Source organism: Erinaceus europaeus, chromosome 9 (genome assembly GCF_950295315.1).
Source record: "Erinaceus europaeus chromosome 9, mEriEur2.1, whole genome shotgun sequence".
Taxonomy (NCBI): Eukaryota; Metazoa; Chordata; class Mammalia; order Eulipotyphla; family Erinaceidae; genus Erinaceus; species Erinaceus europaeus.
Window position 1 is genome coordinate 29,814,889 of NC_080170.1, and position 22,247 is coordinate 29,837,135.

General features: G+C 38.1%; 1 protein-coding gene across 3 annotated transcripts in view; it reads left to right on the forward strand.

Annotated features, from left to right (window-relative positions):
• Positions 1-3,148: 3,148 nt before the first annotated feature.
• The window catches only part of ATR (ATR serine/threonine kinase), a 92,719-nt gene continuing 73,620 nt past the window's right edge, over positions 3,149-22,247 (forward strand). For 2 of the 3 annotated variants that reach the window (XM_007524067.2, XM_060197562.1), the window contains exons 1-12: positions 3,149-3,288; positions 4,793-4,884; positions 5,880-6,029; positions 11,132-12,009; positions 14,693-14,871; positions 15,522-15,713; positions 16,379-16,569; positions 18,792-18,944; positions 19,784-19,976; positions 20,762-21,024; positions 21,706-21,896; positions 21,987-22,087. In XM_007524067.2, coding sequence (XP_007524129.2) covers positions 3,230-3,288; positions 4,793-4,884; positions 5,880-6,029; positions 11,132-12,009; positions 14,693-14,871; positions 15,522-15,713; positions 16,379-16,569; positions 18,792-18,944; positions 19,784-19,976; positions 20,762-21,024; positions 21,706-21,896; positions 21,987-22,087 — 2,642 coding nt within the window. In that variant the 5' untranslated portion in view covers positions 3,149-3,229. Of the gene's footprint in view, positions 3,289-3,460; positions 3,576-4,792; positions 4,885-5,879; positions 6,030-11,131; positions 12,010-14,692; positions 14,872-15,521; positions 15,714-16,378; positions 16,570-18,791; positions 18,945-19,783; positions 19,977-20,761; positions 21,025-21,705; positions 21,897-21,986; positions 22,088-22,247 lie in introns of those variants that run through there. The other variant, XM_060197561.1, reaches the window with a different exon arrangement.

Here is a 22,247-nt window from a genome sequence, read left to right on the forward strand (position 1 = left end):
GACTCCCGTATTTTAATATTTTATGTAAATGTAGACTATGTATAGGTAAGTGTATACTGTATGAAGTGAAAGATACAGTTAATCCATGACATATAACCATAAATGGAGTAATAAAAAGAATCAAAAGCATTATAACAAAGCTTGCATAGCTAGGCAGCCAGGAGTCCTTTTGGCCATCCATTTGAGAAAAAACCCATTTGGGGCTCATCTGGATGATGGCGCCACCTGGTGATGACCATTTATCACCAATGTGGACAATTCTATACACATTTTGAATGAAAACTGCAGAACATTCATTGGTGTTCCATTGTCAACTTGACCTGAAACACTGAACTTAGAAAATCCGAAGGCTCCAAGGACAACGAACTCATCTAATTCAGTTTGTCTACTTCCTGCTTTCCCCATCACGATATTATATTCCTCCAAATGAACAGTAGGTGAAAGAAAGAATTCAATAGATAACTGTATTATGTTCAAGTTTACATTATTATGAATATTGCTAATATTTGAATATAGTACTTAATATATAAGATTAATAAATACGTTCACACTAAGGCACATATTTAACATTTTTTCAACAATACTGATTTAAAGGGGGGTTCACAGAACTCGTGGTTTGTGTTGTATAGATCTACAACTTTCATAATTTTAGTCATATAAACCATTATTAAACCTATTAAATCACTAATTAAAAACTTAAAATTTCACACATATCCATAAACTACTGCAAAATATATACCTGAAAGCAGTAGTACACTAGAGTTTGCAGTGAGTACCTCCCTAACACTTCCTCTCCACTATTCCAAGCTTGGGATCCATGATTGCTCAACAAATTGTTTGGCCTCATATGTTAACTCTCTTTTCAATCACCAGGTTCCAGATGCCACCTGGATGCTGGCTAGGCTTCCCTGGATTGAAGACCCCACCAATGTGTCCTGGAGCTCAGCTTCCCCAGAGACACACCCTACTAGGGAAAGAGAGAGGCAGACTGGGGGTATGGACCGACCAGTCAACGCCCATGTTCAGCGGGGAAGCAACTACAGAAGCCAGACCTTCTACCTTCTGCAACCCTCAACGACCCTGGGTCCATGCTCCCAGAGGGATAGAGAATGGGAAAGCTACCATGGGAGGGAGTGGGTTAAGGGGATCGGGTGGTGGGAATTGTGTGGAGTTGTACCCCTCCTACCTTATGCTTTTGTTCACTAATCCTTTCTTAAATAAAAAATTAAAAAAAAAAAACTTAAAATTTTAATTATCTTCATTTATTGGATAGAGACAGCCAGAAATTGAGATGGAAGGGAGTAATAGAGAGGGAGAGAAACAGACACCTGCAGCACTGCCTCACTGCTCACAAAACTTTCCCTCTACAGGTGGGGACCTGGGGCTCCAACCCTGGTCCTTGCACATTTGTAGTGTGTGCACTTAAGCAGGTGCTCCATCACTGGGCCCCCAAAAAACTTTCTAAGAGTTATGGGTCAGCAAGGTAGCTCACATGATCCAAATTGGAGCCCTGCCCCCACCATAATGATGGAAGATTTGGTTTTGTGGTGTCTGTCTCCTCGATAAGAGACATATTTTATTTATTACATATATGAGTGAGAGAGTTTCACAGGAGATAGAGGAGAGAAAGGAGCTAGAGCACAATCTGGTATACGCAGCGCTGAGGATTGAAGCGGGAACCTCAGGCATAAAAGTCCAATTTTCTACCCATTTTTTTCCTATCCATCTGAACCATTTCTCCATTTGCTCTTTTTCTATCTGAAATACTCAGAGTGGAGGAGAGAAGCCCAATCCCATGACCAAAAAAATAAAGTAAGAAGGAGACTTCCAGTGTGGAAAATGAATCATGGCAGGGGAAGATAGCGTAATGACTATGCAAAGAGACTCTCATCCATAAGGCTCCAAAGTCCCAGGTTCAATCCCCTGCACCACCATAAGCCATAGCTAAACAGTGCTTTGGTTTAAAAAAAAAAAAGTATCAGAGGGAACACCATAGTATCTCTTGTGTGGTGTGAAGCTCAAGTTAGGTCACACACATTGCTATGCTGGCACCAACCGATGGCCTCTGCAAGGTTCATTCTGGTGGACAATTTCATTCATTTAAACTAAGGAATGGTATTGCACTGTATGACTCTGCCACCTTGTATGTACTCTTTACCTTCACCTAGCTTGAAAAGTGAACATACATCTTTTCTACCTTCTTTCTACGAAACAAATTGGGTTGAACTAGAAAATGTCCGCAGCCAGAATCCACTGATGTACTTTAAAAATTAAAATCATAGGTGCCAACAGATGCCCTTAAGCGTAAAAACAGTACTGCTGATGATTTGATGGGACTTAAATAAACAAAATACGTCTCCTTTTTTTTTTTAATAATATCTTTTTAAAATATTTATTTATTTTCCCCCTTTTCTGCCCTTGTAGTTACTGATGTCGTCGTTGTTGGATAGGGCAGAGAGAAATGAAGAGAGGAGGGGAAGAGAAAGACACCTGCAGACCTGCTTCACCGCCTGTGAAGCGACTCCCCTGCAGGTGGGGAGCCGGGGGCTGGAACCGGGATCCTTATGCGGGTCCTTGAGCTTCGCGCTTAACCTGCTGCGCTACTGCCCGACCCCCAATATGTCTCCTTTTAAAATAACAACGGTTGAGAGATTCTGCAAGGAAACCTAAAGATAGCTTCAAATTGGAAAAAGTAAAAAGGACGCCTGAAACTGGAAGATCTGGAAGAGGCCACTTTTGCCCAGCATCTCTCAGACAGGAGGACACAAGCAGAGGTGTAGGAAAACGAGGACCCTGAGGCTTAGCCTCGGCTTTAGTCTTGACCTTGACTCATTGATTGATCCTACTGGAATTTAGGCTAGTACCCGCCGTCCCCGGGCTCCTGAGAGCTAAAAGTCTACCTTCACAAGGCCCCGCCGAGTGGGCAGTAACCTAACCCGCGGCTGAAAGAATCCCCTCCTGATGAAGCCTGTGCTCTGCCAGAACCCTGAGGGGGAAACGCGACCCAGCGCGCTCTCCTGCTCGCCCCGCCCCTTTAGGCCTTCCGGCCTCTTCTGGGTCCTAAGGCGGGAAGAAAAGCGGCCTAACAAAAGCGGTGCGCTACGGCATGTAGGAGGAGTTTTGGCTCCCGTGACGAGCCGTAGGGCGCTGTGTTTTCTCAGGAAGCAGCTGAAGATACACTGGGAATCCGGGGAGGCGCGGGGGGGACAAGGTGCCGCGCTACCTCAACATGGGCGAGCACGGATTGGAGCTGGCATCTATGATTCCCGCCCTGCGGGAGCTGGGCAGGTAGGATCCGACCCACCGGCTGGAGTCGGTTGTCGTCTTCCGTCCGGTTTGTTCCGCGGCTCACGTGTTGTCTTCCCCCGGCGGCGCGCGATTTGGTAGCGATTACCCCTTCGCCTGGGCCGCGGCGCCCTAGGAGGCGCTGAGCGCCGGAGAGGAGCGCGTTCCCCGCGGCGAAGGGCGTTGCGGGGCGCCTCCCTGACCTGCGGGTAGCGGGCCCGCCCGAAAAGCGGGAGCTCTCCCCCAGCCTGCTTCACCTCAGAGGATGCCTTCAGCAGCTGCAGAGAAAGGTCCCTCCCGGTCACTTTATGGCCACGCTTCTTGCACCTATTTATGTGCTCGTCGGAAAAGTTTTCCTCTTCCTTTGAGAAAAAGCACTTCATTTCTTTCTCTGAAGTGAGATCAGAGACAAAACTTGGATGTACACGAAATGTGGTTACGCCTTTGGAGATAATTTGACCTTTCATTTGCAGTTGCTGATTTTCTGTTTAGCCTAAGAGTAAAGTCATGTATACAAATACGGATCTTTAGAAGTGTTTAGATGGATGCTGATAGTTGCCATCCGCTCGCAGCACACAGTAAGCTTTCCCTCAACCCGACGGAAGCAAGGCCGTTCTTTTTTTTTCTTGTCCCATCAGTGGCTTTGTGCTATACTTCTGCAGTTGAACTATCACTTTGAAAAATCGTTTCCCATTTTCTTAAAGTCTTTGAAAACTTTCCACAGAAAGTCAAAACTGAAATGGGGTCTATTGGGATATTTAAATTTCTTTCTCTTTGTGCTGCAGGTGTCTTCACCTCCAAAATGATACTTTTTACTTCGTTGCTAACAGAAGGCAACATACTTTATATATCATTCTTCTAATTAGTCAACTTGAAATTCTGTAGATTTTGTTTTGTTTTTATTATATATTTAACTAAGCATCAGAAAATCATTTTAACATGCAGTTAATATAAGGCTTTAATGATAATTTCTTACTGAATATTCAAAATTCAGTATATATTTTGTGTATATATAATGCATCTCAGTTTGAACTAACCACATTTCAAGTTCTCAGTAGCTGAGCATACTAGGGACTACCACATTAGGTGAGACAGGCATACATTTTACAGATTGGACTTCTGTCGTGTCTTTTTTTCTCTATATGAATTGGTCACATGTATTTAGATTTTCCTTCCATTTCTAAGTAATATTATGGATGTCAATATGAAAACAACACATGGGTTTTATAATTTGAACACATTAACTTTTAGAGAAATTTATTTTACGGATGAAATTTGACTCCTTTTAAGTGTTGAAAACTTTTTGTTTGAGCTGGAAAGACAGCATAATGGTTCTGCAGAATTTTAATGCCTGATGCTCTGAGGTCCCAGCTTCAATCCTAGCGCCACCCCATAAATCAGAACTGAGCAGTGTTCTGGCCTTTCTCTCTCTATCTTTCCCTCTGTAGCCTTTTCTCATTAAAGTAAAATAAATATATTAAAAAGCACTATTTTGTTTGCCTTTCAGTGCCAGTCCAGAGGAATATAATACGGTTGCACAGAAGCCAAGACAAATTCTATGTCAGTTCATTGACCGAATACTTACAGATGTAAATGTTGGTAAGAAGCCATTATTAGTGTAGTGACTTTTTAGATAAGAGTTAGTATTTTGATAGTAATTATTTTCAAACAAGTTGTTTACAGTAATTTTGCTAGGTTTTAAAGTAATTTTTTTCAATTATTTATTACTTATATTTTCTGTGACTTACCATACATTCTTTAACACTAGATGTTATTATAAGTAAAAATAAATTGACTACTCCCAATAATGTGGACTCTATTTTGGCTAGAATTTGTGTCAGTGTTTAAGAAACAGCAAGTACTATTAAAAACTCTTTAAGTGAGTTGGTGATTTGTTTTCTTGTAGACTGTATTAAGAATCTCTGAACTGTTTTATCAGTTGTGAACTGCTTATGGCTATCTAATAGACAACTGTCACCATCATAGTAGGATAGTGTCACATCTTCTGTATTTGTTTAAATTACAGATAATGGAGACATTTGACTCATTTGTAAATCTGCTTCCATATTGGTCATAAATTTGATGACTTGTGGATGTTACTTATTTAAATATTTTTTAATCGATAAAATTATGAGGTGCTGAAAAATTGTGGTTCCTGACTACTTGCAGGATATGTTTTCAGGTGGTGCCACTGCCTTATAAGCTATTTGTTCTTTCTGTCTCTGCTCTCTCTGTTTGACTAAGTCCTTACCATTTAAGAATCAACTCTTTCACAATATCTCCAGATACATGTTTCTTCTACTGTGAATTGTTGCACTTAAAATTGTATTATAACTATTCATTTATTTGCTTGATTCCCTCAGAAGATTGTGAAAAAAATATTTAATATTCAGTTTTTAGCACAGTGCCAGATATATTATAGGTCTGTATACAGAATGGTGAATGGATCTGTAATAGATGGATGTATAAGCCTATCAGATATTTAAAATAAGAAGGATAGGATTGTAATATTTAGTTCCACCAATTTAGATTGTTTCTTATCAAAAGATCTGTTGTCTAATTTTTCATGACTCTAAAATGTTTTATTATTTTAGTTGCTGTAGAACTTGTAAAGAAAACTGACTCTCAGCCAACTTCTGTAATGTTGCTTGATTTCATCCAGCATATCATGAAGTCCTCCCCACTTATGTTTGTAAATGTGAATGAGAGCCATAGGCAAGATGAGGTCAAAGACAGTTGTATTGGTAAGTGCTGCTATTTGTGCATTCATCTGCAGTATGTTTTATGGAAGCAAGCATCTTCTGTTCTTCTGAGATACAATGTAATTGCATAATTTTGTTCAAATTTTGCTATAAGTTGAGAGCCAAGTGATATCTAGTTTTATTTTATGCCTCCTTTTTGTTTTCTTTTTGAACACCTTAGCACAAATTTTTGTTTTTTTTTCTGTGTTTGGGAATCTCCTCTAGACCAAAAATTGACAAACTATGATGATTCACTATCTGGCTACCTTTTTTTTGTTGCCTTCAGGGTTATTGCTGGGGCTCGGTTCCTGCACCACGAATCCACTGCTCCTGGAGACCATTTTTTCCCTCTTGTTACCCTGTTTTTTTTTTTGTTTTTTTTATCGTTGTTGTGGTTATTATTGTTGCTACTGATGCCATTGCTGTTGGATAGGACAGAGAGAAATGGAGAGAGGAGGGGAAAACAGAGGGGGGAGAGGAAGATAGACACCTGCAGACCTGCTTCACCACCTGTGAAGCGACTCCCCAGCAGGTGGAGAGTGGGAGCTCAAACCTGGATCGTCACGTTCATCGATTAATAATAACTACAACAAAAACAACAAGGGCAACAAAAGGGAATAAATAAATTTAAAAAATTTTTAAAAAAGAATAGACATGCTTGTTCATTTACTTATATATAATTACTATAAGTGCATCATTGATTAGCTGCCATGGAAACCACACGACCTTTTTATTATTATTTTTTAAAATTTGTAATTTAGTATTGATTAACACAATAATAATATAATAGGGGTATAATTCCACACATTTTTCACCACCAGAGTTCTGTATCTCCATCCCCTCTACTGGGAATTGCATTAATTCTCCCAAGATCACATATATGGGTTGACTAGTATTTCTACAACTATCTATCTATATTTATATATATTTGCCCATTTTTTTTTTCTATTATCTTGCCCTCTCTTCCTTTCTAAATCACACCTACTACTTCTGAGTGTCTTTCCTTCCCCTGCCTCCTCCTAATGGAATCAGAATTCAGAACCCTTTGGTCATCTTCCTCTAGCATTTATCCCTCTGGGAGTATGGGCCAAAATTCTTTATGAGGTAAAAAACTTTAAAATACTCTCCATTATACAAATAGAAAAGATGTTTGTTCTATATATCTTTATGCTTGAGAGTCCAATGCTCTTTCCACTGCACCAACTTCCAGACCTCTACATATCTTTATAAGGAGGCCAATAAAGGGGAAATTTAATGGAAATAATAAGAATAAAGCCAGAAAAATAAAAACCTTCAACATCTAGAACATGCACCAGCAAACTTTCTCTTAAAGGGGTAATGGGAAATATTTCATAAAGGTGGATGATCTGGCTTTTGTAATTGCTTCTCCACTGGACATGAGGAGCTAACCTGCAGGTGGACTAAAAATATTGTCTGGGCAGATGGAGTTGAGAATAGGACTAGAAAGCAAACTTGAAGAAAAGATATAAGTACAGTTAACTATTTACCATGCTGATCTGACCAGGGCCCATGTCTATTCATATTAGCACAGGAGCATGTATAATGTATAATCTCTTTTAAGTCTATGTTAGCAGTCCATGGTCACAGCTGGGAACATTCTAGGCTGTGCTCATTTCAGGACCAGTTTTCCTTGAGTTGGCAGAATAGGATGACCCAGCCTCCCTTTGGAGAGTCCTTACCACTGGTAGATTATAGTGAGGGTACAATGACTTTTTTTAAAAGACATATTTATTTATTAACAAGAAGTCAGGGGACAGGGAGAGGGGAAGAGGAGGGAGAGTGAGAGGGAGAACCAGAAGAACTAGAAAAAGCAATAGAGCCAGAACATCACTCAGGCACATGTGATGCAGGAGACTGAACTCAAGACCCCCGCGCTTCCAAGTCCAAAGCTTTAGCTAATACACCACCTTCTGGGCCACAGAAAATATGATTCTCAGGCATGAAATATTTCCCATCACCCCTTTAAGAGAAAGTTTGCTGGTGCATGTTCTAGATGTTGAAGGTTTTTATTTTTCTGGCTTTATTCTTATTATTTCCATTAAATTTCCCCTTTATTGGCCTCCTTATAAAGATATGTAGAGGTCTGGAAGTTGGTGCAGTGGATAGAGCATTGGACTCTCAAGCATAAAGATATGTAGAACAAACATCTTTTCTATTTGTATAATGGAGAGTATTTTAAAGTTTTTTGCTTGCATTTCAAGATTCAAGTTTTATAGCATGTTCTCCAAAATATCCTTTCTGACCATTGTTCCTGATTGCTGCCCCATGACTGGCCTGGCTGATTTTTTTCTTTTTAAATGACCAGGGTTATTTTTTTAAATACTCTATTTATTTAATATTGGATAGAGACAGAGAGACATTGAGAGAGGAAAGGGGATAGAGAGGAAAATATCAGAGAAACACCTGTAGCCCTGCTTCACCACTCATTAAGCTTTCCCCCTTCGTGTGGGGACCGGGAGCTTGAATCTGGGTCCTTGTGACTGTAATGTGTGCACTTAACCAGGTGCACCACCATCCGGCCCCCATGACCAGGGTTATTGGGGCTCAGTGCTGGCACTAGGAATCCACTGCTCCTGGTGGCCATTTTTTTCCTGTCTATTTTATTTGATAGGATGGGAGAATTGAGAGTGGAGGGGAGCTAGACGCTTGCAGACTTGCTTCACCAGTCCTGAAGCATTCTCTTTGCAGGTGGGGAATAAGGGCTCAAACCTGAGTCCTTGTACATGGTGCCACCACCTGGCCCCTTGCTCTGTTTTTATACTCCTTTAGCACAGACTATTCTATATTTCTTCTATGTAGTGATTATTAAACTGTATTATGAATAGCTGTTCTATATTTCTCTATTTTCTTTGCTATACTGCTTATTTTTATTTTTTGAAAGTTGTGAGAGATGCTAATTAGAGCACTACTTTGCCATATATGATGCTTTGTTTTACTTGTTATGTGGTGCTTAGAATCAAACCCACTATCTCATGTAAAGCTTGTGTCCAACTAGATACCATCTTCCCAATCCCTACACTGGTGTGGTGGTGGTTGTGGAGGTGGTGGTGGTGGTGGTTGTGGTGGTGGTGGTGGTGGTGGTGGTGGGTGTGTGTGTGTCTGTGTGTTTGTGTGTGTGTATGTTTTACTGAGGCTCCATGCTTGTATGATTCCTTTGCTCTGGCAAATTCTTTTCTCCTAATAGAGGGTGACAGGGGCTGGGTGGTGGCATACCTGGTTAAGTGCACATAGTACTATACACAAGGACCCAAGTTTGAGTCCCTGATCCCCACTTGTAGCCGGGATACTTCACTGAGTGGTGAGGCAGAGCTACAGGTGTCTGTCTTTCTCTATCCCTCTCTCTCCTCCTCCCTTCTTAATTTCTCTGTCCTATTGAATAGAATAGAAAGAAAAGGAAAAAAAAAAGTGAGAGACACAGGGTAAGAGGAGAGACACCACAACATGCCTCTGAAAACTCCTTTGCATGGTGCTTCCATGTGGTAACTGAACTTTGATTCTAAATCCTCATGCATAGTCAAGCGTGCATTCTACTGGATAAGCTGCCTTCCAACTCCACTAACTTGTTATTTTAAAAAAATATATTTATCTCATTATACATATGAATGAGAGTTTTGTATGAGACACAAAGAGAAAGCTGAACACCATTCCAGTACATGTGGTATTGGGAATTAAACTAGTAACTTCAGGCATTCATGTCCAATTCTCTACCAGTGAGTTACCTCCCCAGTTTCTCAATCCTTGTTTTTATATTTATTTTTCCCTTTTTGTTGCCCTTGTTGTTTTCTATTGTTATTATAGTTATCGTTGTTGATGTTGTCGTTGTTAGATAGGACAGAGAGAAATGGAGAAAGGAGAGGAACACGGGGAGAGAAAGAGAGACACCTGCAGTCCTGCTTCACCACCTGTGAAGCGACTCCTCTGCAGGTGGGGAGCGGGGGTGGGGTGGGGGGAGTGGGGGGGAGGGCTAGAACCTGGATCCTTAACGCCAGTCCTTGGCTTTGTGCCACGTGTTAACCTTGTTTTTAAACAATAGATCATGATCATTTGTGGGTATGAAGACAAATAATTAGAAAGTATCTGGTTGGGGAGACATCATAATGATTATGCTCTAAAGAGCTTTCCATGTATGAGGCTCTGAGGTCCCAGCAGTGCTCTGGTAAAATAATAGTAATAAGGATCATAGTAGTAATGATGATAATAATCATAGTACATTGCATGTGATTGTTGTTAATGTTCGGAGGCTCCAGCAGGCTGGGCTAGCGTCGCAGCGGTAGACAGAGACAGAGACTCAGGGACACACGGCTGGGCTGAGAAGCTGCAGTTTAATCTTTTTTCACAAACGGGCAAATCACCACACCATGTGCTTACCCATCTTTCTCCCTCCACTGCTGCTCCTGGGACTGGACATCCTTAGCATAGGGGGCGGGGAGAAAGGGGGGGGGGCGAAACTAGCAAGGGCCAAACCAATTTTCTCAGAGGTCGGGGGGAAGGGGAGCAAACCAATATGAAACATACCAACATGTGATAATAATAAATACTATTTCATTAGGCTTTTGATTTGCTTGCTTAAAATAAGCATACCTATATGTATGTATATACATATATTTATTTGCTGGTTTATGATTATTTCTTAGTTGCTGTCATAAAGTTTGAGAAATTATATTATTGGATTCAGGAAGATGGGACTATACCAGATTTATTCATGTGTACCTGGGACAAAGTCACCATTCAATACATATTTGTTAAAGGAGTTATAGTAACTGCAGTGTGCTGAGTCATTATTTCACATATATAACCTTACTTGATCTTCATAGTGACCCTTAAGTAGATGTCATTATTCACTTTTCATTGAAGTTACAGAAGTTTACAAAAATGAAAAGTTCACACAGCTACTGAGTAGAAAGTTAGGACTTTGTCTTTCTGCTACCAAAACTGATATTCAGATTACTATGTTTCCATTGTGTAGGGACTATTTTAGGCTGCTCTGTTAGTAGTGGTTACATTTTACAAAGAAACTAGAAAATATTTAGAAAATTAACTAAGATGGTCTAATATGCTTCTTTTTTTTTCTGCTTACTTCAAAGAATTCAGCAATTGGATCATAACAAGACTTTTGAGGATTGCAGCAACTCCATCTTGTCATATGTTACACCAGAAAATCTGTGAAGTCATTTGCTCATTGTTATTTCTTTGTAAAAGCAAGAATCCTGCTATTTTTGGACTGCTGACAAAGGAATTATTACATCTTTTTGAAGACTTGATTGACCTCCACAGAAGATGTGTAACGGGACAGTTTGTGGATTGGCCAGTAGTAGTTAGTCGGTTTTTAAGTCAGTTAGATGAGCAGATGGGATATTTACAACCAGCTCCTTTGCAGCTCATGAACCTGCAAAACTTAGAATTCATTGAAGTCACTTTATTAACGGTTATTAGTCGTATTACTGCCATTGTATTTTTTAGAAGGCAAGAACTCTTACTTTGGCGGATAGGTTGTGTGCTGCTAGAGTGTGGTAGTCCAAAAATCAAATCTATAGCAATTAGCTTTTTAACTAAACTGTTTGAGCTTGGAGGACTACCAGCACAACCAGCCAGTGCCTTTTTCAGCTCGTTTTTGGAAATCTTAAAACATCTTGCAGAAATGGATGCTGACCAATTAAAACTCTATGAAGAGCCATTATCAAAGCTAATAAAGAAACTTTTCCCCTTTGAAGCAGAAGCTTACAGAAATATTGAACCTGTCTATTTAAATATGCTGCTGGAAAATCTCTGTGTCATGTTTGAAGATGGGGTGCTTATGCGGCTCAAGTCTGATTTGCTGAAAGCAGCTTTGTGCCACTTACTGCAGTATTTCCTTAAATATGTGCCAGCAGGGTATGAATCTGCTTTACAAGTCAGAAAGGACTATGTGAGAAGTATTTGTAAGGCTCTTGTAGATGTGCTTGGAGTTGAGACTGATGCAGAGGTAAGGTGTTTTTAAGGTTTCTTCTTAGTACATGTTTGTTCATAATTTAAGTATACTCATGTATACAAGAAGTTAATCAGGACATTATACTGTTAATAATAATTTGGAGCCCCTACTCTGGATTTCTGTTTTGATTAAAGAATGATTTGTTCGTGAACAAATTGTTGGTAATAATTGCCGGTAGAGTAGAATTTAAGAAGTGCAAGTATGTTTACTCATTGTAAATAAAAGGGACCAGATACCAGTTTAGTTGCAATATCTTTGAACACTCAAATTTTTTTTTACAAATTTATTTATTTATTTTTAAATTTCTTTATGGGGGCATTAATGTTTTACATTCAAAAGTAAATACAGTAGTCTGTACATGCATAACATTTCTCAGTTTTCCACATAACAATACAACCCCCACTAGGTCCTCTGTCATCCTTTTTTGGACCTATACTCTCCCCCCCATCCACCCCAAAGTCTTTTACTTTGGTGCAATACACCAACTCCAGTTCAGGTTCTACTTGTGTTTTCTTTTCTGATCTTGTTTTTCAACTTCTGCCTGAGAGTGAGATCATCCCATATTCATCCTTCTATTTCTGACTTATTTCACTTAACATGATTTCTTCAAGCTCCATTGTGTTTAATAGCTGAGTAGTATTCCATTGTGTGTATATACCACAACTTGCTCAGCCACTCATCTGTTGTTGGACACCTGGGTTGCTTCCAGGTGTTGGCTATTACAAATTGTGCCGCTAAGAACATAGGTATAGGCTGGGGCCAGTTGCGCAATGGATAATGCGTCTGACTACGGATCAGAAGAACATAGAACACAAATCTTTTTTCGATGGGTGTGTTGTGTTCCTTAGGATAAATCCCTAGGAGAGGAATTGCAGGATCATAGAATAGGTCTATTTCTAGCCTTCTGAGAGTTTTCTAGACTGCTGTCCATAGGGGTTGGACCAATTTACATTCCCACCAGCAGTGCAGGAGGGTTCCTTTGACCCCACAACCTCTCTAGCATTTGCTGCCTTTTCTGATGTATGACATTCTCACAGGAGTCTTTATTTACATTTCTCTGACAATCAAAGACTTGGAACATTTTTTTCATGTGTTTCTCGGCTTTTTGGATCTCTTCTGGGGTGAATATTTTATCTCCTCTCCCCATTTTTGGATGGGGTTATTTGTTTTCTTGTTGTTGAATTTGGCAACCTCTTTATATATTTTGGTTATTAGCCTCTTGTCTGATGTATGGAAGGTAAAGATCTCCCATTCTGTGAGGGGTCTCTTTGTTTGAATATTGGTTTCTTTTGCTGTGCAGAAGCTTTTTAATTTGATGTAGTCCCATAGGTTTATACTTGCCTTAGTCTTCTTTGTAATTGGATTTGTTTCATTGAAGATGTCTTTGAGCACTAAAAATTTTTATCTGACATATTTTAATCGATAACTTTTAGGAAACCTATTGCATATAGTACTAATCATGCTGAATTATGACCTTTTTTCTGTCTGGACTATGTAAGGCAGGAAGTACATTGAAATACTCAGATTGGGGGAGTCAGGCGGTAGCACGGAGGCTTAAGCGCAGGTGGTGCAAAGCACAAGGACTGGCGTAAGGCTCCTGGTTCAAGCCCTCGGCTTCCCACCTGCAGGGGAGTCGCTTCACAAATGGTGAAGCAGGTCTGCAGGTGTCTATCTTTCTCTCCCCTCTCTGTTATCCCCTCCTTTCTCCATTTCTCTCTGTCCTATCTAACAATGACGATATCAATAACAACAACAATAATAACTACAACAATAATGAAAAACAACAAGGGCAACAAAAGGGAAAATAAATAAATAAATAAATAAATATAAAAATAAAAAAAGAAATACTCAGATTGGTAGTAATTTATGTATTTTAGCTATAAGCTTGACTGGATTATAGTATGAAGGAAGTTAGTAATTCTCATATACATTTTTCCTTTGATAATTTGATTAAAAAGATTACAGAGCATTTCATCTAAGCTTTTATTTATTTTTAATTTTTATTTATTTTTATATTTTTTTATTATCTTTAATTATTTGTTGGATAGAGATAGCCAGAAATCGAGAAAGTAAGGGGAGATAGAGAGGGAGAGAGACAGACACCTGCAGCCCTGCTTCACCACTCGCAAAGCTTTCCCCCTGCAGGTAGGGGCCAGGGCCTTGAACCCAGGTCCTTGTGCATTGTAACGTGTGCTTTAAGCTTTTTTTTAAAAAAAAATATTTTATTTACTTTAATATGATAGTGACAGACAGAAATAGTGTGAGAGAGGGAGAGAGAAAGAGATACCTGTAATAGTGCTCCACTACTTATGAAGCTCCCCTGCTGCAGGTAAGGAGACTTGGGGCTTGAACCTGGTTCCTCCTGCACTGTAATGTGCATTTTACCAGTTGTGTCATCACCAGCACTGCAGGGAGAACTTATTTTAAACCTTCTAAGATAATAGGACCATAGTTCTAGGTACAGAATTACATATATATGTATGTATGTATGTATGTATATTTACATGTAAACTAAAGTAGTCTAGATTAATTTAGATTTTTATTTTGCCTGATTAGACTCTGAAAATAGTTTCCTTTGTTAGAAAGTACATAATAATTCCTAATGCATTTTTTAAGTTTAAAAGCAATGGAATATTTTTTATGAAATAGTTTTTGAAATTAATTTTACTTTCTTTAGTACTTATTAGGCCCACTTTATACAGCCTTAAAAATGGAAAGTATGGAAATCATTGAAGTGGCTCAGAGTCAAGTTCAACAAGAAAACCTCAGCATTAGTAGTGATGAACAATCATCCAAAAGACGTCGACTCAGCTCATCTCTAAACTCTTTGAGAAGTGCAACAAAACAGAATGAGGAGTATGACCTACATTCAGTTTGTATTTAGTCATTTAATGTTTTATTCACTTTTGAAAATCACCTTTGGCTGAGTGTTTTGACTAAAATACACCAACATTTGTTATTTTTATAGGTTGTCAAAGTAGGGCTTTTTAGTATTTTAATAGTTCTTTAAGTCTATTTTATTATCATTCATGGCTAAATATAGTCATTTAAAATTTTTTTAAACCTTACCTCTTAGTTAAAATGTCAATGTATAAAATATCTTTGAGACTATATGTCTGCAAATTTAATGTAATGTGACCAAAGTATTCTCATGTTTCAGCCAGTTCTAAAAGTATTTATTTATTTATTTATTCATTATTGCATAGAGACAGAGAGATTGAGAGGGGAGAGAAAGTGGGAAAAAGACTCTCAGAGAGACACTTGTAGACACTTGCTTGTGAAGCTTTCCCCTTGCAGGTGGGGATCAGGGGCTTGAACCTGGCTCCTTATGCACTGCAATGTGTGCGTTTAGCCAGGTACACCACCACCTGGCCCCTTAAAAGTTGTTTAAATCTGACATGTGTTCTTTCTAACATTACATGGTATCTTTTGTGTTAGTGTTTTTCACATTTAATCAAATTCATATTAAATATTAGGTATTTTTTCCATGTTATAATTAATTACAGAGTTAAACATGTGGATATGAGCAAAAAGAGCATATTATGGAGTGCACTGAAACAGAAAGTGGATTCCCTTCAGATGTTCTTTGAAAGCAGTAGTCTGAAGAATCCTGCTATTGCGACTATAGAAGGAATCACAATTGTCCTCCAACTAACTGCTCTATGTACTGTTCATTGTTCTCATCAAGATATGGACTGGTAAAAAAAAAACTTGTATTTTCTGGGTGGGTTTCCTATAAAGAACTTGGATTAACTGTTTTAAAAGATCTTACTATCCACTTGATCTGTGTGACCTTGGAAAACAGACTTTTCAGAACTGAGAGGGACTATTTTGCACACTTTCTTTTTTCTTGTTCCCAGAGAAAGAAAGTAAAAGATACATAAGTGAGACACTATTGCACTGTTCTACCATTTGTAAAGCTTCCTGTTTGCATGGTGCTCCTATATGGTGTCTGGGGTCTAGAGCACATCTTTTCACATATTAAATTGCTATATTTTATCCCCTATAGGTTAGTTTTTATATTTATAGTTTCTTTTGGCTTAGTCCTGAGAGGTAACCAGGTAATACATGTACCTTGCTGTGTACACAGTGTGGATTTGAGCCCTGGTACTGCATGGGATGGGCTACTAAACTGGGAAGCTCCAGTGCTGTGGTGTCTCTCTCTGTCCCTGTGAACAAAAAAATATCCTTGAGGTGGAGGAATCACGTGTGAGGCTTGACCAACTTCATACACACAAAAATTTCATTTGTCTCTGCTACAATATTTTGACTACAACAAAATTTATTTTTATTCTTTGGAAAATATAATCACTGCAGCCATAATTAATTTTTATTCTTTGTCTGGAAAATTTATTCATTGCAGCCATAATTTCAAAGACTGTCAACAGAAATGTGAGAAGAAATCTTCAGTAGTGATAACTTGGATGTCTTTGGATTTTTACAAAAAAGTGCTTACAGGCTGTAGGAGTCTGTTAGAATCTGTTCAGAAACCTGACTTGGAGAAAGTCATTGATAAAGTGGTGAAAATATATGATGCTTTCATTTATATTCAAGGTGAGTACAAGTAGATAGTAGATCAAAATAACCTTTAAAGATAACCAGTATACAAACAAATTTTTTCACCTGAGATATAAATACACAAATATTTGGAATCTATAAATATTTTGTTATGCAAGTTCTATTAAACTTGATAGTAACTCCTGGGTTCTATATTTATTTGTGTGTTATTTTGATTTTTTTCCAGAAATAATTATATAATTTTTATTTGTATTCACCTCAAATTGGAAACAACCCAGATACCCATCAGTGAGTGATAGTTAAACATGTCATGGCACCAGTTTGTACCATGGGGTATTACTTTATAAGCAAAATGAAGGAAACTGGAGGTACTGGAGGTATACAAAATAACCTAGAGGGCCTTCCAGAACATTCTTTTATTAAAAAAAAAATTTTTTTAAGAAGGATTTGTTACTTTTTTGAAACTTGAGAATCACAAGTCTACAATCCTTCTTAAAAATGCATAGATGTGCAGCTAGAAGATGGGAAGAATGTAGGATGTGCATGTGTGAGTCCTGGTTCAGTGCTCAGCACTGTATATACCTCAATAGTAGTGTTCTAATTTCTCTCGCATAAAATAAATACACTTAGAAAATTCATAGGTGCATTTTTAAAAAAAATTTTGATTAATAGTGGGTTACAAGGTTATAAGATTACAGGGTATATAGTTCCACATTGCACTCACCACCAAAGTTCTGTGTTGTCCCTCCCACCTCCCAATGATAACCACCATAGTTCTCATAACATCTTAGAGTTTGTTCCTTTTTTTTCTTTTCTTCTCTTTTCGCTTCTCTTCTTTTTAGTTTTGCAAGTTCATGCATATCAGTCTCTAGATTACAGATATGAGTGAGAAACCATCTAGTAGTTGTCTTTCATCCCTTTAGTTCACTAAACATAATCATCTTCATTCTGTTTTGTCCCAAAGGACACAAAACCATGTTTTTTGATTGCAGAGTAGTATTCCATAGAGCATATATTCTATAACTTCTTTAGCCAGTTGTCTGTCAATGGGCATTTAGGCTGGTTTCACTCTGGCTATTGTGAATAATGCAGCTATGAACATAGGGATGCATATGTCTCTTCGAATTAGTGCTTGAGTGTCCACTGGATAATTGCCCAAGAGTGTTGTTGCTAGATCATAAGCTAATTTCATTTTTATTTACTTTAGGATTCTTCATATAGTCTTCCAAAAGGACTGCATGGATATATATTTTTATAAACATGCATTTAATTTCTTTGAGTTCACAATCCTCAGAACATCATCTTCATTAAAAACCCCTGTTTAGGGTGGGGGAGACAACAGTACGGTTATGCAAAGAGACTCACACATGAGGTTCCAGGGTCCAGTAAGTCAAAGCTGAGTAGTGTTCTGGTAAAATAGTAATAAAAAATAAATAAGGAAGATTTTTTTTTTTTTTTTGCCAAGGGAGATTGGGCAGTAGTAGCACAACAAAATTGCATGTAAAAGGTCCCAGATTCTATCCTCTAACCTGTACCCAGAGTTGAGCAGTGCTCTGATCAAAAATGAAATAAACCTGTTTCTTGAATATTCACTATAATTTCACTTAAAGTTTAGAGCATTTTATTTTCTTCAGTACTTACTTATTCACTTAGGAGAGAAAAGACCAGAATGTCACTCTGGCATATACAATGTTACTGATCAAACATAGGACCTCATGCTTGAGAGCCCAACACTTTCTCCAAAGCATCTGACTTTATTTAAAAACAAAAAGGACATGGAAGCAAATACAAATTAAGAAAAAGAAAATAAAAGCATTGAGGTGGCTGATGAATGTCAGTGGCTCTGATGACAGTGCATGCTGCTCCCAGAGCAGCACTGGGTTGGGATGTGGCTGTGGAGAGGTGCAGGGAAAGCTATAGTTCTGCAAACCTGCACTTCACACTGTACTTTGTCCTGTTTCCAGTGGTACCCTGAGGAGGAAAGGGGGGGGTATTTAAATTCAATTTTATGCTGGAACTGGAGTTAGAGCAAGATGATTAAAATCCCCAAATCTTCCTCAGGGGGCTAAACACAAATATATGGCTGGGAGATGGTACAGTAAGTAGAGTGCTGGGCTTGCAATTGTGAATTCTGAGTTCAATCTAAGTGATATTGTATATGCCAAGAGTAATATCAGGTTCTCTCTTTCTCTTGTTAGTAAATACATACTTTTAAAAATTATAAAGTATAATAACTCTCCTGCTCTGTGTTCCTGCAGTGAAAAGTTCATTTGAAGATGACATTCTGGAAGAATTATGTGGAATGCTATCACTTCCATGGATTTACTGTCATTCTGATGATAGTTCTTTAAAGTTGACCAAATGTGCTAGTAATCTCCTAACATTAAGCCAAAGGATTTCAGATAGCTACTGTAAGTAGTCCCAGAATACTGTTTATGTGTTATTCATTGCTGTGTACGACTTCTAACACTAGTGTATATTTTGTCATAATTTCAAGAGGAAATACATTTTGGAAAATTCATAATGGATTTAATATGTAAAAGTGACAAATTACTACATTTTCACATCCTCAATTTTAATATGGAGCATGGCTCTCCAATACTGCTGTATCCTATAACTATATTCCAGTGTTCAAATGTCTAATAACTTTGTTCCTGATGTCAGAATATGGCATTTCCTATTGTTTCATAGCTTCACCAACACTTGGCATTATCAAGCTTTAAATATTTTGCTAGCTATAAAAAGGAAAATAAAATGTCAGAGAGGTAAATAATAAAAACTATTTTTGTTGGGGCCAGGTGGTGGCACACCTGGTTGGCGCACACGTGTTATAGTGTGCAAGGACCCAGGTTCAAGCCCCCGTCCCTACCTGCAGGGGGAAAGTTTCACAATTGGTGAAGCAGTGCTGCAGGTGTCTCTCTGTCTCTCTCCCTATCTGTCATCCCCTTCCCTCTCAATTTTTGACTGTCTCTGTCCAACAAATAAAGATTAAAAAAATTTATACACTTTATAATTTTATAAAAAAATTAATATTTTTGTTGTCTGATAGGCGTGATTTTCAATTTGCATTTTCTTAATTCTCTAGTGAAATTGTCCGTAGACTTTCTTTTGAGCTTCATTTGAAATTTGACTTTTAATTATTCTAAACATAGGTATTTTAAATGTTACTTGGTTTTACAACAAAGAATTGAGTGTGTGTATATTCAGCTAGAAATCTTGTGGAATACACTTAATTTTTTTTTTATTTTAGCACCACAGGCACAGTCAAAATGTGTGTTTCTTCTGACTCTGTTTCCAAAAAGAATATTTTTCAAGTGGAGAATAGCAGTTTACCACTGGTGCTTGCAGAGCTCACATGAAATAATACGTGCAAGTTGTGTCCAGGGATTTTTTATCTTACCGCAGCAGCAGAATTCTTGCAGCAAAGTTCCCAAGATTCTTATGTATGTAAGATTTTAATTTGAGGGACTGGGTGGTGGCACACTTACTTAAGTGCATGTATTAACGTGTACAAAGAACCAGCTTTGAGCCCCTGGGCCCCACTGGCAGGGGGAAAGCTTCTTAAGCATTGAAGAAGTGCTGCAGGTGGCTCTCTGTCTCTCTCTCCCTCTTTACCTCCCCCCTCTCAATTTCCCTCTATTCTATCAAATAAAATAAAGTTAAAAACATAATAAGGGGGTCAGGTGGTAGCGCAGCAGGTTGAGCGCACATGGCGCAAAGTGTAAGGACTGGCATAAGGATCCCAATTCGAGCCCCAGCTCCCCGCCTGCAGGAGGGTCACTTCACAAGCGATGAAGCAGGTCTGCAGGTGTCTATCTCTCCCCCTCTTTGTCCCCCTCCTCTCGATTCTCAGTCCTATCCAGCAACAACAACAGCAATGGCAACGATAATAATAACGACAACAACAAGAGCAACAAAATGGGAAAAATGGCTTCCAGGAGCAGTGGAAGTTGTAGTGTAGGCACCAAGCCCCAGCAATAACCCTGAAGGCAAAAAAAAAAGTTACAATTTTTAATTTGAATATTTAATTTTGTTTAAAGATCTGTTAGGTTTTTTGTTAGCAAGAGAAAATAAGAGAACCAGAGCACATGGGATGCTAGGAATCAAACTTAGGACCTCATGTTTAAGTTCGACACTTTCTCCACTTATCTCCCAAGCCTTAAGCCATATTATTTATATGGCAGCACTAAGCAAGAAGATTTAGTACCTTTTCTTTTTTTGTTCCCAGAGATAAAGTCAAAGATGATTCTGACACTGTCAAGAAAGAATTCGCTTCTATCCTTGGGCAACTTGTCTGTATGCTTCATGGCACATTCCACTTGATAAGTTCGTTAACAGAACCTTTCTCTGAACATGGACATACTGACCTCTTCTGTAAGAGCCTAAAAGTCACTTCTCAAGATGATTGTTCAACTTCTCGACTAAAAGCTTCTATTTGCAAGCCATTCCTTTTTCTGCTGGAAAAAAAAATACCTAGTCCAGTGAAACTTGGTGAGTAATTTGATTTATTTACTATTTTTTAAAATTAAAAAAAAAATTATTCCCTTTTGTTACACTTGTTTTTGTTGTTGTTGTTGTAATTAATGTCATTGTTGTTGGACAGGACAGAGAGAAATGGAGAGAGGAGGGGAAAATGGGGAGAGAAAGATAGATACTTGCATACCTGCTTCACCACTTGTGAAGCAACCTCCCTGCAGGTGGGGAGCCAGGGGCTCAAATCAGGATCCTTATGCTGGTCCTTGTGCTTTGCACCACCTGCGGTTAACCTGCTGTGCTACCACCTGACTCCCAATTTATTTACTATTTTAAAGCCTAATAATCTCTTAATAAATTAATATATGGCATATGAATTTGTTGGGAGTTCAAGATTTACATAAATACTTGAAAGGTCCATTTGTTTAGTTACATAGTTTAACTTGTTCTCAAATTTTCAAGCAATATGATAGGTAGTTTATTTCCTAGTTCTTGTCATGTTAAAGTTAGTAGTAAGATGTTTGTCTTTCTCTGACAGATTCAGCCATGCTGTTGTAAAAGGCTTCATTATTTTTATTTTCCCTAGTTGAGTAGTTTTCCATTGTTGTAGTGTATAGTATCATGTTTATTGACAATATTTTTCAGCAAAACCTAGATCTTTGTGTGCTAAATTAGATGATATATGCTTTACTCCTTTAGCTTTCATAGATAATCTCTATCATCTTTGTAAGCATCTTGATTTTAAAGAGAATGAAGCAGATGTAAAAACAGTTCTTGGAACTTTATTAAATTTAATGGAAGATCCAGACAAGGATGTTAGAGTGGCTTTTAGTGGCAACATCAAACATATATTAAAATTCTTGGACTCTGAAGATGGATTTATAAAAGAGGTTGAGATTTTTCTCTTGTTATGACATATTTGCTTTTCATAAACCTGGCTCTCTATACACCTTTTTAACTGAGTAACCTTGCTGTTCTAGCTTTTTGTCTTAAAAATGAAGGAAGCATATACACAGGCTCAAATCTCAAGAAATTATGATTTGAAGGATTCCTTGATTCTTACAACAGGGGATATTGGAAGGTATATTTGGCAACATTCATATACTTATTCTCGTCATTCTTTTGTATTTGTCTAATACTGGATAGTTACACAAAAGGTGTGATATTATTAAATGAAATTTAATATAAGCAAGCATTTATTTTTAGATTTCCATTATTTCTGAGGCATTAATTTTGGTTTT